The sequence below is a fragment of the Protopterus annectens genome, chromosome 5.part0 (genome assembly GCF_019279795.1).
Source record: "Protopterus annectens isolate FY-2018-M chromosome 5.part0, PAN1.0, whole genome shotgun sequence".
Classification (NCBI taxonomy): domain Eukaryota; kingdom Metazoa; phylum Chordata; order Ceratodontiformes; family Protopteridae; genus Protopterus; species Protopterus annectens.
In genome coordinates, this window is record NC_056735.1 from 145,077,813 (window position 1) to 145,094,814 (window position 17,002).

Below are 17,002 nucleotides of genomic sequence, written 5' to 3' on the forward strand. Positions count from 1 at the left end.
CTTGACAGGTTCCCAGCTGTATTGTGTGGCTATTTTATATTTTTGCATCACATTTTTGGTCCATTTTTCATAATATTGTGTTTTTTTTGGCAAATTAGTGGAAATCATTAAAGACTGAAGTTAGAAAATAATGACAGACATTTGAGTTTCAGATTTCGTACCTTTCAGAAAATTCATACTAATGCAAGACCTACTATTCTATTATCAAAGATTATAAGAGCAATATTTAAAAAAAAAAGTCCTCATTTTTGGGACTTTGTCTCGCTTCTATGTATGGCTCTGTCCATATTTCTTGTTCTGAGGTTGAGAGGTATGACAAATGTGTCAGGGCCATCACAGTCAGCCGGAGACATTTCAAATTGTGACATACTTGTTGCATCCCACTCCCCCATGTAGTGACTCTGGATGTGTCCAAGCAAGGCAAGGAGCAGTTATGCAGTGCAAATGTACAGAGTATCCCCCCATCCAAGGTAGACACAAGTGCTACTTTTATTCTGTCTTTGATTTTGCAGAATGTTCTGGTTTCTCTCATATTTTTATACTGTTGATTTATGCTTATTATTACTCAGAAAGTGCCTGTTGTTCTGTGTTTAAGTAGCAATGCTTTAATGACCATCAGGTAAGCTTGTCTGAGATTGTAAGATGCAAGTAAGCTTTAATAAGCATACTGTTAAATAATTGCCAACAATGAAAGCCTTTCTGTTGTTGACATGCAGAGAATACTTACATAACTAGATAATGTATAAGCCTTGGGTATTGAAATGCATATGACAGTATTTGTAATAAAGGACAGGATAACATTATTTTAAGAAGCTCATTACATTTGTTGGAGACTTGCGGTCATCTTTGCAGGTTTTACCTGTAAACCAAACAGAATGTCAATCTATCATGTGTGGTCCATTACCTGTACAGTAGTCCTTTAAGCAATGTATCTTGAGCTTGTTTCTTGTTTGATTTTCATTTTTTACTTTGATCATGTTTACCCCATGAAACAAGTAGTTAGTTGTCAGGCAGCAGGTCTTTTTTGCATAAGAAACATTTTTACAAGTAGGGGTATCATAACGATCGTTACTTTCAGCATGTTACTTGGTACTTTAATAAAGCTGAATATAAATTACAGTTAGAACTGCAGTGCAAGGAGAACTGGATTGAGTTGAGTGCATCTTGTTTTTCTTATACTTGATTTTGACTGTCATTCCAATAATGTATTTAAAAAGTAATTTATTTTTTCATGCCTCACAACCTTTTTGTTTCCATCTAGCTATTAAGTAAGCTGTCATGCAGCCAATGCACTGAAATATTTTTTTTCTTCTCCACTTAATTTTGTCTTGATTGGACTCTCATAATGACGGTTTGGCACCTAGGGCAGTGTATTTAAAGTTACAGTTTTTGTAGTTTTGAACATAGTCCCTCCCCTTTTTAGTTGGCCACACCCCTTCCCATTGACCCACCCATTTACCTGTCTCCTGCAGCCCCCCTTTGATTTGAAGTCACCAGCCGCCACTGTTATACTGGTCCTTCTTACCTGTGGCTTGCATATGCTTTCCTTGCCTCTGAATAACAGGGACAAAACTTAATGAGAATTTTTTTCTCATGCTTAGGGCATGGAAGAGTGAAACAGCTGACATAGTCGGCCCCTTCCTTTATTTTATTTTTTAACCATTTTACAAGTGGTACTAGCAAAGAGCCGATCCTTATCCAGAGATGCATTAAGAAACTACATTTTTACATACTCTGGCAGGTGCTGTAGACTCAGGCAGGTTTCCTGAACACAGACACCTAAACTGTGCCTTGAGTGGTGCCATCCACATTATCATTAGCACACTGAGTGCTTACCACTGGATGACAAGGTGAGTTCCAGTAATTATGCTTTTCAGATCCATATCAGATACCTTTCCCAGTCTTTCTTCATCTGTTGTAGAACAGCAGTTTGAAACACAGTCATGTGTGACCGACAATTAATGGCTCAGAAGGCCAGGGTGGGAACTTTGTACATTTTCTTCCCAAACTGGTCCAGTAATAGGTTTTCCTTGTTACTGGAACAATGTACATTTTTTTGCCTCTGAAACCAAAGAACAGCTGGATAAGCTAGAGGTTTTTTTTTTATAGGAACTTGTGGGCCTTCCTGGACCACACAAACTTTTATGTTTCTTAGGAGCAGAGGCTAGGTGTCTGCACCTTTTCAGGCTAAGAATGCACCCCCCTAAAGCTCCCAACACAGTGCAAAATGACAGGTTTAGGAGCATCCATACCTTTAAAGTAAGTTTTCTGGGTGTCAGCCACCTCTTTTACCTCCTATATGAAGTGCCTCTCTTTCATTCTACACAGAGCTCCAAATGAGATTTAATCTGACAGTGAAAGAGAGAACATGGTATCAGTGTTGACATCATACCCGTGGGGGGTCAACATGTGAAAAGAGTAGCCCAAGTCTCATCTTTGAGTCTTTGAGAATGGTTCCCTCTCTCTAAGAAGGGGCTCCAGAATCTGATGGCTGATATGAACTTGGCTGCAGGCCCTAGAGGACCTGAAGAAACCTTTGAGACAAGATCTATTCCTTTGAAAAAGTTTGGGAGACATGTGGTCAGGGACCTGCCTGTTGACAGCATATGACATTTCAGCTTCTCACTTCTCTTTAGTGGGACTACCATCTTTGAAATTAGGGACAGAAGACAGGGCTCCTGGACATCCATGCTCTATCCCTTAACTCCCTTCCTAACCAGAACAGTGGTTACACACCATCTCCCCTGTAAGACACCAAAACACATTTCAGCATCAGCTGTTGGACAGAAGATATCTGATCTAAATTTTATGCAACAGCTCTCAGCTCAGTGGGACATGCCTTCATCCACATGCAGGGAACCTCTAACGGGACTCTGTAAGGGACACCAGACCAATAGGATGCCAAGGCCACGGGCTAAAAAAGCACCTCAAGCATATATGTCCTTAACTCATTCACTACAGTGGTGCTCAGGCATTTTGCACTATAACGTCCAATAAGTGGAGCCTAAGCCTTTTGACAGAATCAAATTTCATCCTCACATTTCAAACAGATGTTCAAATCTCTGAACTACAGGGGTTATGAAAGTATAGATGGCAAAACCTTCAGCACAAATTATTTTACAGTGGTACTATTCTTTAGTTCTATGTTTTAAAATGAATTTTTTAAGTCACAGTAAACACAGTAACTATTACGTTTGTAATATTCTGTAAACAACTTGCAATATCTCAGCAACCACTCAGGTTACACTCATACTGTCAGGAACATTTTATTCATCTAGCTAACAGCTTTCATACGAGGCTAATGAGTCCTATTAGTGTTCCTTGGTTGTTGAGATGTTATGAAAAATGTGAAAATTATATCATAAAAACAGTTAAAATCACTGTATGTGCACTAGACAGAGGTCAAATATTAATGCAGTTGAGTTTATTGTGTAAGGTTTAAGATGTGATCTTTTAAAACTTTGTATATAGCATGGTTTTGGAATTATTGATGCAAATATGAACAAGCAATATTGGACTCCTAGAAGCATCAGTAAGAGTTAACAGCAGATGCACCTGGAGGCATCACTCAAATGTAATGAGTCAAGATGAGACATCAAGCTAGGACTATAATATTATACAAGCGTCCGACGGTCACCTCCTTAGACTGCTAACCTGTTCATCATCTTAGGTTGGGTATAAACTAGAGGACACCAAGTACAAGTTATGTCATAGAGTGTTTCCAATCTATGTAGTTTTGCAGAAGTTGCTCTCTTCTCCCACAAGTTTTTGCCATAAACCCTAGATAGACCCTATAACTCTGAATTGTGATCTGTGCCTAACCAAAACCATCTCAAACAAAGTCTGTGTGTAGGATTTACTTGCTTTTTAAGGGTGGACATAACAGAATTTCTCTATCTGGGCATCTGACCTTGTTAACTACAAAGAATCAGTAACAATGTACAACTGCAGAGACAAAAAAGTTTTCCCCAAAGGAGTACTTAGATTTGGAGCAGGCCAAACCATGATGGACTACAGATGAAAAAAACAATACATACTCTCAACTGCAGCAAAAATTAATTAATTAATTAATTAAAGGGGGGCTCTAAAATGGCAAGGAGGGTATCAGCTTCATAAAAAGAACATACTGCCGTCTTGTAAAGTGCAGATGTCTACCTGTCCTGAAAAGGGAACAGCACTGAGATGTGGAATCTGAGCCTTCTGCAATGAGTTATCAGCTGTAGAGACTACTGCAACTGTGATCCATACAAAATCATTACATGGTCTTGCTGGAAGATCTTTTCCAAACATGCCCTGAAAAGGGGTAAGAACCAAGTCCTGATTGTAGTTCAATTACCAAAGTGTTGCCCAACCAACTGAACTCAGTGAGAACAGGCATCAGAACTTCCTCCAAAACATGCAGGCCACAATTACCACGTTTAGCTCAAACACTGATGTGATGGAAACTCTTCATAAACTTCAAAAACTTTGGATAATGGTAGGTGCATCCAATAAAGAACTGTTTGATGAGGAAAAAGAAAAGGTAAGGCATCTCCAGGTTAAAGGAAAAGACCTAAGGAAGGAGCAATATACAATGAGCAAGGGATCAAAAAGGGAATGATGCATCTGTTAGTCATTAACACCAATCTGTCCACTGCAACGCCTGCAGGAGGACAAAAGAAATTGTACAAGTAAAGGCTTCTTTGCCATAAGCAAAGAAGTCTTAACAAAAAGAAGGCTTGTGCCCTGCCTATATGACATGATCCAGGAGGCCAGACACCTAAGCTCCTGTGCTCTCTATAAAGGAAAGGACAACTCTTGATAGGGTCTAGAATTGGTTCTATAAAGGACATAAAATGCACCAGAAACAAGCAAGACTTTCCTCAATGATGGTAAACCAAAACTGGCTTTTATCCAAACAGAGTACACATTAGCATCACCATTTAGCAATCAGCTATTCAGAGACAGCGAGCGAGAGATCAACACAATGCAATGCATAGAGATCCTGACTTCTTCTACAGCAGGATCTTATTAAAGATGTCAAAAGCAAAGGAAGGGACAAAGGGCACCCTGGATTGAAAAGTTTGCCCCTGCAGAGAAAAACAGCACAGACACCTTGTGTACTTTCTAAATGGCAATGTACTAATATCACCCATCATGTACACAAATTAACATAACTGTAAAGCCTCCAGAGACAGTGGTATCAGGGTCTGCTATATGAAGTTTCATACACATCATGTGCAGGTAAAAGTCACAGCTCCAGAACTGGATGGAACCCCCCCTCCCCCCACCAAAAGGAAAAAAAATCTTTCTGAGAACAAGAAAATAACAGCAAAATCCACCTTCCATTTCCCTGGTGAAGCACTTGCCTTTGTGGCTCCTTTATCCAACAGCAGCATCAGCATGACTGTTCCTCCAAAGTAAAGATGTGATCACACTCAGTGTAGACCTTAAAAGGAGATTTCAGTGTAGCAGTAAATTATAATGTTAGAGTTTACTAACCAGAAAAGCTGCATCAATTCCAGGCATTTTTTTACCTAGCTATATGATCCCTCTGAAGAGGCATCACAACAGCAAATATGTAAACTATTACAATAAACTATAACCAATGGCTCAAGGTTTAAACTCTTAGGTAGGTAAAACTACGGAATAAATATTTGTGTTCTTTGTCCATCAGGAACTTGCAATCATTTGGAGGGAGCTATTAAAAATGATTCACTCTGTCTCAAATATGGTAGGTATGTCACTGATTATAAACAGTAAAGCTGAGACCAGGTTCAACAACTACAGAAACACTCAATACTGATGTTCTCAGAAATATTTTTAAAATACCAGCAAATGAAACGGACACAAAACTGCTCTCCATTTAACAATGTTGCACAATGCACCATGCACAAACATGAAATAATCCAATGCAGCTACACAAGATTGAAGGCTTTAAAGGCCTAGCATGCATTGCAAGATATATCTGAAGGAAATCAGACTTGCTCACAGCATTTCCAAACAGCATGCACAGACAAAATGCTGTAAGCAAGCAACTACTCTTCTCAGTTTTGATTTTAATCAGACACTATCTTCTATGGAGAAAGAAAGATTATCTGAACAAAGTAGCATGTATTTCTCATGCTTATCCCCATTCATTTCTTTTTCTCCAGCAAGCAAGCTTCTACTTGGAGTTTCTTCAGTCAAAAGTAATGAAGAAAATCCTTGTAGGCAAGAAACACAAGTCACACTGAAATACTGTTTTAAAACATTCCTAGGATTTCCAGCAGCATGTAATGTTTGTTATAAAGTTAAAATGAGCAGTTATACAGATACTTTGCCTCCACTATATCTTTTTTTTTTTTATTTAAGAGTTACATTACAAATTTAAAAACATTTTAAATTAAATTTTCTGTAGTTCCTGAAGCAATAAATACAGTTATCATTCAACACCCCTTCCTATTTACTGGTATCAGAAGTATCTGTAAAACATGGGTCTGAAATTTTAATCAAGTAATGTCCTAACATTCCTTGCATACACACTCAGTAAAAGGCATTACCCCAGCATTCAGGAAACAAGTATAATCATATATAGTGCATTTTAAAAATCAGCATGGACAGACGTTAGTCTTCCTTGACTTCACAAATGTTTACCTAATGGCAAATACCTGTGCCAAAAAATAATCTGCTGGAATCCTACCAAAATACTAATGAAAATATGATTCATGCTTACATTCGGCTAGGTTCTAGATGGTCCAGATGAGGTTCTTCTGGTGATCTGTTGACAGCAAAGAAACAGTATTTCAACATATTCTCAGCTATTTTTGCCCCCCCCCCCTTACACCATATGTACATTTTTATATCACAAATATGGTATCAAAAACGAAAAATTAATCCTGTTGATATTTTATCAGGAAGAATCCTGCTGACATTTTATCAGGAAGATACAGACTTGTATTAAACTTACATTAAAAAAAATATTAACACATTAACAGCAACACTGGACAAAGTACAGTTGTGTACACTTACCATAAATGTAGATGCTAGAGTGTATTCACTGTTGCAGTCCTTACATTTAGGTTATCTGCTTGCAGGTAGCCCTCAGTTGGCCTGATTATCATAGTCTTGGGTCCTGCGTCGGATGCGGTCTCATCTTCCATGACATCAGGTAGTCAGGGGTATAAAGCATGCAGCCGACGCCATTACATCAGTTTTTCTTGCCCCAGATGTCAGGTGCCCCCATAATGGGAGGCAATTATATACAAGGTTACACCTCCAACAAAAAGCAAATACACCAGAAAGCTTTAAGTATAATAAACAAGAAAAGAGGTATAGTCAATAGAAGTCAGGGGGGCTGGAGAGTGGGTAACCAGGACTACAACAGTGAATATACTCTAACATCTACATTTATGTTAAGTGTACACAACTGTACTATGTTCTTCGTGTTTCACTGTTGCAGTCATTACATTTGGGTAGATTCCCAAAGCTAAGGAAGGGAGGAGGCAAATATAGAGCATTAGGTCCAGCTATTAGGCCCTGCAGGACTGCAACGGCAAAACCAGCTCTGGATTTAGAAAAAATTGGCAAGTTGTAATGCTTGGTGAAGGTATGTAGAGAACTCCAGATAGCAGCTTCGAGGATGTCCCTGGTAGGGACACCTCTGAGAAAGGCTGTAGAGGTAGATGCAGCCCTGGTGGAATGTGGTCTTATCCCCTGTGGGGTAGGTTTTCCATGGTGCTTATAGCAGAAATGAATGAAATGGCTATCCATTTAGAAATGGTTTGCTTTGAAATGGCCTTCCCCTCTGCCCTGCAGCAAATGCAACCAATAGTTGTTCAGATTTCCTGAGATGCTTAGTCCTGTCAAAGTAAAATCTAAGTTGTCTGTGCATGTCCAAGGAGTGCAGAATTTGTCCCCCTTTGTTCTGTGGATTAGAAAAGCATGTTGGCAAATGGACTGATTAAGGGCCACACTGGATACCACCTTGGGCATAAAGGAAGGATTGGTCCTGAGGGACACCCTGTCCGCATGAAAGATGATGAAAGGCTCCACTGCCATGAGGGCCTGTAATTCAGACACCCTTCTTGCTGAAGTGATGGCTAGAAGGAAGGCTGTCTTCCAAGAAAGCCAGCAGCCAGACTTTCTCCCTAGGACCATTATCTTTATACTGTTTTCCTACGGTTTAATTCAACCACCCCTACTAGCTATACTTCTGCACTTTGTCACCTGTTGTTTTACTAACTCTGACCACTAGGTGGCAGCCTAACCTAGCCATGACCCTTTTACTTTCCTGTCAATTTTTTTTTCTAGTTTTTGGCTCTCCACTTTCTTTCCTTTTCTCTTCCCTTGCCCTACTGCCTAGTGGCTCCCCTAATCGCTCTCTTGCTGCTCCTTCTCTGCACTCTTCTCATCCCCTACCCTCTTCTGACTATTAATTTCCATCCTCTGCCCTCCTCACTACCCTTAGTCTTCCATCTTACCTGCTCCACCTGCTCTCTCTGGGTTGGTACTGTTTACTGATTGTCTCCTGCTTTACTTGCTCTAACCCTCCGTTAAGCCCTGTGGCTCACTCCGCTCCCCTACCCTACCCCCAATTCCCACCCACCCCAGTGGCCCTAACCTTATACTTGCTCAGCCACACCCCCAACCTATCCACGTCCTATCATATTTGCTGCCTCGTTCACACTTTCCAACACTCCACTCCTATCTAACTGCCACACCCCACTCTCTACCAACCTAGTACTACTAATTATCTATCTTGCTAAGCTTAACTCAATATGACCTTGACTTTTAAGCTACTTTACTTACCGCTACTCCTGAATATCCTTCTTATATACTATACCCTTACTTCCTACGAATACCATACCCTTAGCAGATCTCCTAGTTTAGCTAAACACACAAACTCTGTCCTTCCTCTAGCTGAACAAACCTATATTAACCTCTTGTCATCTTGCCCTTACCTTCCCCCTCACTATCACAGAGTACTCCGCAACAGGTATCACGCAACTAGAAAACTCTACCTAATACCCTATAAAAACTCAAATATTTCCACTTCCACAAACACTCTTACTGTTACACGGGGACATTCACCCCAACCCTGGCCCTGAAAATTCCCTTTCCCACACCCTCTCAGACCAAACTACTAACAATCTAAGGTCACCTTTCTCTTCTAACTCCCTTTCAATAGCACACTTAAATATTCGTAGCATTAACAATAAAATCACACAGCTCCATGCCTTAATTGACCTCTACTCATTTGATATCCTCTGTCTTACTGAAACCTGGCTTAAACCAGGTAACAAGGACAATGAAATTATTCCTCCTAGATACAGCATTTTAAGGCAGGATCGTCTAAACAAAAAGGGTGGGGGAGTTGCTTTACTTTATAAATATGAACTGCAGGTGGCCTTAATTGACTCCCTGCCTCCTTCCCCTGCCAATGCTGAAATACTCTGTAGCAAATTCCAAGTAAATAAAAACAAAGCCATATACATAATATGTTCCTATATCCCTCCTGGCAATAACTTAAATACACTTGAAAACATCCTTAGCTGGCTCTCCACTACCTTTCCTCAGGAAACCATAATCCTAGGGGACTTCAATATGGATTGGAACTTCTGCATATCCCCCAAACCCAACTATCACCTAAACCTCTCTACTTTTCAACAAACCATAAACTCCCCAACTAGGATTCACAAATCCACCAATAAACAGGCCATCTTGGACATGATATTGGTCAACAATAATCCCCTCTCATATAAAACTGGAATACTCCCTGACAATATCAGTGACCATCTTCTCACCTATATCACTAAACAAAAAAATAATAATCACAAACAGGCTAGCTATCGTACTATACGTAACAAAACAAACTTCATCCTTCAAAACTTCCTTGATGAACTCAAAGGATGTAACTGGTCAGCTCTAAAACACCTCCCACTTGATAAGGCAGTTACCCTTTTCAACAACACATTCCTCCAAATTCTTGAGCATCACGCCCCCTCTCGCTTAATTAGAATAGGATCCAAAGCTGCTCCTTGGCTTTCTAAAGAAACCAAGCAAACAATGCTATTAAGGAACAAACTATGGACAAAATGGAGAACTACTAAAAACCCAACTGACCATCAAAACTTCAAACACCTTAGAAATACTACAAAAAAACTCACCCTTCTTGATAAAATTTTTTTTTACCTCCAATATCAAGAAAATCAAAATCATAACCCCAAAAAATTCTGGTCAGGAATCAATAAACTGCTCCATCCAGGGAATTTCAAAACACCTACTCCAGCTAACTTAGCTCAGACCCCACCTAACATAATAACCAATATATTCAACAACTTCTTTTCTGAAACAGTCACCTCTCTAGCAAGTACCATGGTTCCCCCCACATCCCTTCAAAATACCTCTCCTCATAACACCTCTCCTCATAACACCCCCACTCTAAAATTTAGTACAGTCTCCACAACCAGCTACTTTCAAAACTTAAAACCATGTACTCCTTCAGCCGACCAACTACCAGCTGAATATCTGCAGCTAGCATACCCAGTCTCCATCTTAATTAACAGAACAATAACCGAATCTACTATTCCTTCCCTCTGGAAAGTCTCCCATATCATTCCACTGCATAAAGGAGGAAACACTAATGAACTTTCTAATTTCCGTCCTATAGCCTTACTATCACCACTATCTAAAATTATGGAACGTTGTATACACCAACTATTACATCATCTTTACATAATAACCTACTGGCAGACTCCCAACATGGTTTTAGACCTTTCCATAGCACTTCCACTGCTCTTCTCTCCTTTACAGACTCTATCAACAAAAATCGCAATAATAACCTATTCTCCTCTGCTTTATTTCTCGACCTCTCTAAAGCCTTTGATATGGTGAACCATCACCTTCTGCTAGACACTTTGAAATCTCTTTCCCTTGATTCTTTGGCAGTGCGCTGGTTTAACTCATATTTGAAAGACAGGAAACAAGCAGTCCTTTGGGACAGTCATTTTATCCTCTCAACTCCCAGTCACTATCGGGGTCCCCCAAGGATCCATCTTAGGTCCCCTTCTCTTCTCCATATTTATAAATAACCTGTCTACTTTACTCCCAACATCCACATGCATTCAGTATGCAGATGATTCAACACTCATCTGTGCTGCTGCATCTCCAGCTGAACTTCATTCTTCCACCCAAAAAGTCTTTACAGCAGCAGAAAACTGGTTCCAACATATCTGTGTCCTCCTTAATCCCAAAAAAAAAACAAATTATTACTTTTTTCTCCAACCCTCAAATCTGCCCCCTTCTCCTTTTCTATTCTCTCTGACAATGGCACTATCATTACACCTGATTGTTCCACTAAACTTCTAGGTTTTACAATAGATAATCAACTAAACTTTGATTCCCACATTGACCTAACAATCAAAGCTGTCAATAAAAAGATAGGTGCCCTCTATAGACTTGAGCCCTTTTTTTACAGCAACTATCAGGGTGTCTCTAGCACAAACTCATCTCATCTCTACATTATTATATGCCTCTCCATCCTTTATCAACCTATCAAAATCTAACCTTCAGAAACTTGCCACATCCTACCACAGCATTGCCAGGTTTGCCACAGGTTCCCAATTTCGTAGCCATCATTGTGTTAACCTCAAAAAACTTGGCTGGCTTGAACTTCAAAATCTTATTCTTCTACATCAATTAGTTACCACCCATAAAATTCTCCATTACCCTACTAATACACCCATACTTAACCTTAACCCTTACAGGAATCTTACTTCCCTCGCTCAGCTAACAAACTGCTAGTAGCTACTCTCAAATCTTACAATAAATCTGGTGACTCCTTGTTCACAAATGTAGTTGGCTCATACTGGAATAAACTTCCTACGGAACTGACTACTTTAGGCTCATCGCAACTTTTCAAGAAACAATTGAAGAACTATTTAAAATCACACTGGCTTTGCCCTTGCTCAAATCCTGACTGACCACAGCATCCAACTTTCATTATAGTTTCTCTCCATTACCTGTTGTTATACATCCATCTCTTCTACTTGTCTCTCTCACTAGTACTACTCCTCCTCTGTAGCTTACCTAGCATCCACGTGGATATTACTATTCCTATAATATCACTTTCTCTTTACACTAGATATATTACTGCAACCCGTCATCTCATCTATTATTTAAACCTGTATGTTGCTTCCTGCTGTGCAAATCTGGTTCTTAAAACTATTGCCTGGCACAAATGTTTATCATAATTGTTAATTCTGCAAATATTGTATAAACTCTATTGTTTATTATTTTTTTGTCATTTACAATTCCTGTTTATGCAAAGAATATGGGATTAATGATCCTAGCATTATTTTTTATCTGTTAAATTGCTGCTGTACTGTCACTATGCTACGTTGGAATAGTTTTTTTTTTCTTTAGATTTTTATATTTGTCTCTTACTGTGCTGTTTTTTTTAAGTTTATTTACTAGCATATATAGTGGAGCTTTTCTCCTCGGGCCACTGCTGAAAATGGACATATATCCAGCCAGACTAGCCCGGTCAACAAATGTAAAATAAAATAAATAAATAAAAATATAAAGAAAGGAATTTCAACTCTGCATTTGCAGCTGGCTCAAAGGGAGGTAGAGTTAGCTTTTCCAATATATAGTTAAGGTCCCAGGCTGGAGTAGGAGCTCTCCTGGGTGGTCTTAAGTTTTTGGTCCCTCTGAGGAATTGCTTCAACAGTGGATGAGAGAAGAGGGGAGGCTCTGTATTATTATGTGCTGAAATGGCAGAGGCATGAATTTTAATGGAAGAAAAGGAAAGGCCCTTTAAAAAGTATCTCAGTTAAGTTTTGAAGAATGTGCTGTAAATTAGGCACTGTTGTGCCCATCCCCTGAGTTTGGCTCCAGGAACAGAATCTTTTCCATTTTTCAGCATAGGATTTTCTAGTACTAGGCCTCCTTGCCTCCAGAATGACATCCATCACTTGCTTACTGAGGGATGATAACGGAGAGCTCAAGTAATTAGCCAGGCTGCAAGGTTCAGGGTTTGAAGCTGGGGGTGCAGAATCTGGCCCTCCTGCTGGGAGAGTAGGGAAGGGGTCTGAGGCAGGTGCCATGGTTCCAGCAGTGACACACTGCGCAAGAGGGGGTACCAGTTATGGCGTGGCCAGTCTAGTGCAATGAGAACTGTCCTTGGTTTGTCCATTTTGATCTTTAGTAGAACAATGGAGAGGAGAGGCAGAGGGGGAAAGGCATAAACGGATAGGTTTTTCCAGGTGAAGGACAGAGCATTCACTTTCCATGCTTGTCTGTGGGGAGTCCTTGTGCAGAATTGGTCCAATTGGTAACTCTGAGGGTAGGCATACAGGTCTCTCTCTGGGCTCCCCATTTGTTTCTCAAAATGTTGAATATCTTTGGTTCCAGTTTCCACTCGTGTGGGTCCATGAGATTTCCGCTTATGTCGTCTGCCAGTGTATTTAGCTTGCCTGGCAGGAACTGGGTTTGTAGATGCACTTGGTAGCTCAAGGCTGTGTTCCATAGAGCCATGGCTAGTCACAGAGAGGGTATGAGTGGGTTCCCCCCTGCTTGTTTATGCACCACAACAGTGGTGTTGTCCGTCTTTACCAATAATTGTCCTGGAAGAATGTGGTCCTTGAAGGCTGTCAGAGCATTCTGTACAGCTAACATTTCTTTTTGATTGATATGCAGGTGCATTTGACTGTTTCCATTTGCCCTGAATGCACTGCCCTGTCAAGTGAGCCCCCTCATGCATAGTCTGATGCGTCTGTTAGGGTTTGGGTGGCTGGGGGTAGAGTGAATGGCAGTCCCTTGTTGTGGTGGCAGGCCTCTGCCCACCAAAGCAACTCTGTAGACAAGGGATGATGGGAATCATTGATTCTAGGTCCTGAGAATGTTGACACCATAGGCTTTTTACATACCATTGTAGTTTCCTCATATGCAGTCTTACATACGGAATTAGTAGAATGCAAGAGGCCATGAACCCCAGGGCTTGCAGTATTTTCCTTGCAGATAGCTGGGTCTTTGTGGCCAGTAGTTTGAAGTAGACTGTCAAATAAACTTGTTTCTCTGGCGTGAGATAGGCCATCTGGGAAGTTGTATTCAAGCTTGCTCCCAGGAATAGAATTTGTTGGCAGGGTACTAGATGCGATTTCTTTTCGTTTATGATGTACCCCAGAAAAGTTAGCAATTTCTTTACAAATGCCAGATGATTTAATTGCCTAATTCAGACAGAAAGCCAGGACATACTATCGTCCAGGTATGGATATATCTGAATATTTCTTTGCCTGCAGTATGCAATGACTGGAGCTAGGCACTTTGTGAAAACCCTGGGTGCAGTAGATAAGCCAAAGGGCAGTGCAGACAACTGATAGTGCATGTAACCTGCTCTAAAGCATAGGTATTTTCTGCAAGATTCCCTTATTGGGATGTGCAGGTAGGCTTCTTTTAAATCCAGTGTTGCCAACCAGGCATTTTTGCCTAGCATGGGAAGCAGCTGATGAAGAGTTGGCATTTTGAATTTTGGGATTACCAAAAAGGTGTTTAGGATAGACGGGGCCAGGATAGGATGCCAGGAATGGTCTTTTCTGGGTACCAGGAAAGGTCTAGAGTAAAAACCTTGCCCCCATTCTTCTTCTGGGACAGGTTAAATAGCTCTGATACTTAGAAGAGAAAGAACCTGCTTTTGAACCTCTGCCCACTGATTTGGGGGTAGGTCTGGTCAACCGTTTGGGGTTGGTAAGGAGTAGAAGTGGAATCTGTACCCTTGGGAAACTATATTTAAAACCCATTTGTCTTGGGTAATGAGTTCCCAGTTTTTTGCATGCAGAGCAATCTTTCCCCCTAAAGGAACAGTCAGTGCAGCAGGGCTTGGAAGGTTTAAAGTTGTCATTGTGACAGTTTACCATAGGGGGGTGTCTTACTACTTCCAGCTTTGGAAGTGGGAGCCCCCCCCCACTGCTTAGGCCTGTGAGTACCTTGAGAGTGAAGCCTGGGTGGTCTGCTGGTCCTGGGTTTGGACTGAGAAGGCCTGGAAGACGCAGGAAAGGACCAATTCTTAAAAGGCCAGTGCCTACTAAACCTTGGAGGCTGTACTTGCAGGAAATCTTTAACAGTTTGCATAGATTTAGCTTTTTCCTCCATCGTTTTAAGTACTACTTCTGCTTTGTTGCCAAACAGGCGGTCTTGGTTTAAGGGAGCATCCAGTAATTTAGCTTTAACATGATCTGGCAAAGTTTGCTCCTTAAGCCAAGCATGCCTTCTAAGCACAGACCCAGTGACAGCAGCCCTGCAAGATGCCTCTAATTAATCAAAACCACACTGTAAAGTATGTTTCCCAACTTGTTCAGCATAATGCATTAAATCCTGCAATTTATTTTATTTTCAGCACACTCAGGAATCAACATTATTTTCTGTTTAAGCAATCCAATAATATGCTGCTGACACTTTAACATATGAAACTGGCAGTTTAAGGCCCTAATTGGCCAAAGTAGCAGAAGTGTATACTTTCTTACCCAATCTGTCCAGGACCCTGAAATCTCTATCAGAGGGGGTAGGGTTTTTGGCAGTAGTAGCCTTAATGCCTTTGGGTCCCTGTGAAATGGTCTCATGATCCGCAGCAGGATTCTTAACGAGTAACTTGTGAGAGTCAGGTACTCTAATACCGGTCAGGTTTTCTGGGAGCCAGAGGTAAAGTGTCAGGGGCCAGGCTAGATTCCAAGAAGGCATCATCTACAAGGTCCAGTACAGGAGGGATAGCTAAAGGCCTGTGTTGAGGTAGGAGTAAGAATTCCCTAAGCCTCTTTTTGGAGTCAGTCCTGGCTTTCCTAGCGGAAATGCTCCCTAAGAGTATGCAAAGTTTCGCCAAAAGAGAAATCCTCTGGAGGGGAAGCAGAGGGAACAGAGTCCTCTGAATCAGAATCCTCATAGGTAGATAAGGGCAACTCCTGGTCATCAGAAAAAAAACAGAAATTTCAGAATCCTGATCAGAAGTTAAATCAGTTCTAGGTCTCCGAGGGATAAGGGTGGCTTCCCCAGATTAGAGTAATAAGGTCCTTCAGCCATTCTTATCACTTATTTTTTAGGCATAGGGGCCAGACCATGTGGGTCTGGGCGTCAGTTTTCTAGGCGTGGATCGAGTTTTAGGCCTTGAAGATGGCATCAGATTAATATGCAAGTCAGTTGGCCTGAATTCACCCTCAGAAGCCGGTGCCTGCACAGCGGCTCCGGACCCATCCAAGGTAGAGACATCCGCAGGTTCCACAGTTGAAGAAGCATCTCGTGGCATACCGGACTCCGAATGGGTCTCAGTAGAGGCCTGCAAATCTGAAGTAGCGGGTATCAGGGGCTGCCAAAAGCACCTGAGTACCGACGAACTGGCGACTAGCTTAACAGAAGCGTTGTCAGCAGCTTTGGACCTATGCGGTCTCTGTCTTTATCTTTGCGCTTTTTTGGAATGTCGGTAGTCGGGTGGCTTACCGAAGCCATTTCTGGATAATTGAACAGAGTACCAAAATATTTAGATGCAAAAATGAACCGACTAATAATTCGAAGTTTGAATAAGGCACAAAACCGACGACGGACGTCGTGGCCTGGGCCTAAGTAAGGTACGCAGTGCGAATGAAAATCTTTAGGAGGTATTTGCTTTCCACAAGAAATACAATTGTTAACTTTTACTGACATCGGTTAAGTGCAAGAAAAAGGATCCCCAACAGGGTACTTAGCTTTGTTGAAGACTTCGGATCTGAAACTTGAAAAAGTACAGTTTTGTACCTACCATAAATGTACATGTTCGAGTGCTAATACAGCTGCAGTCATAACAGATGGGTTCTCCTGCCGTCAGGCGGGTCCTCGGTCGGCCGAATTCCAAAGTCTAGGTCCGGCGTCGGTTGTCGTCGCTTCTTCCCTGACGTCAGTGCGACAAGGGTATAAAAGAACCAGCCGACGCCATATTCTTCAGTTTTTCTTGCCCCAGATGTCAGGTGCCCCCAGAAGGAAGGCAATACATAAAATTATGAAGTAATGCAATGCAATA

The 17,002-nt window shown here is 41.1% G+C and overlaps 1 protein-coding gene across 1 annotated transcript in view; it reads right to left on the reverse strand.

The window, feature by feature from the left end:
- Window positions 1-17,002, reverse strand: part of UBE3A (ubiquitin protein ligase E3A) — a 1,356,883-nt gene that overhangs the window by 1,021,647 nt on the left and 318,234 nt on the right. Inside the window, exon 2 of the mRNA XM_044071814.1 lies at window positions 6,695-6,739. Within this exon, the coding sequence (XP_043927749.1) occupies window positions 6,695-6,739 (45 nt within the window). The remainder of the gene's footprint in view (window positions 1-6,694; window positions 6,740-17,002) is intronic.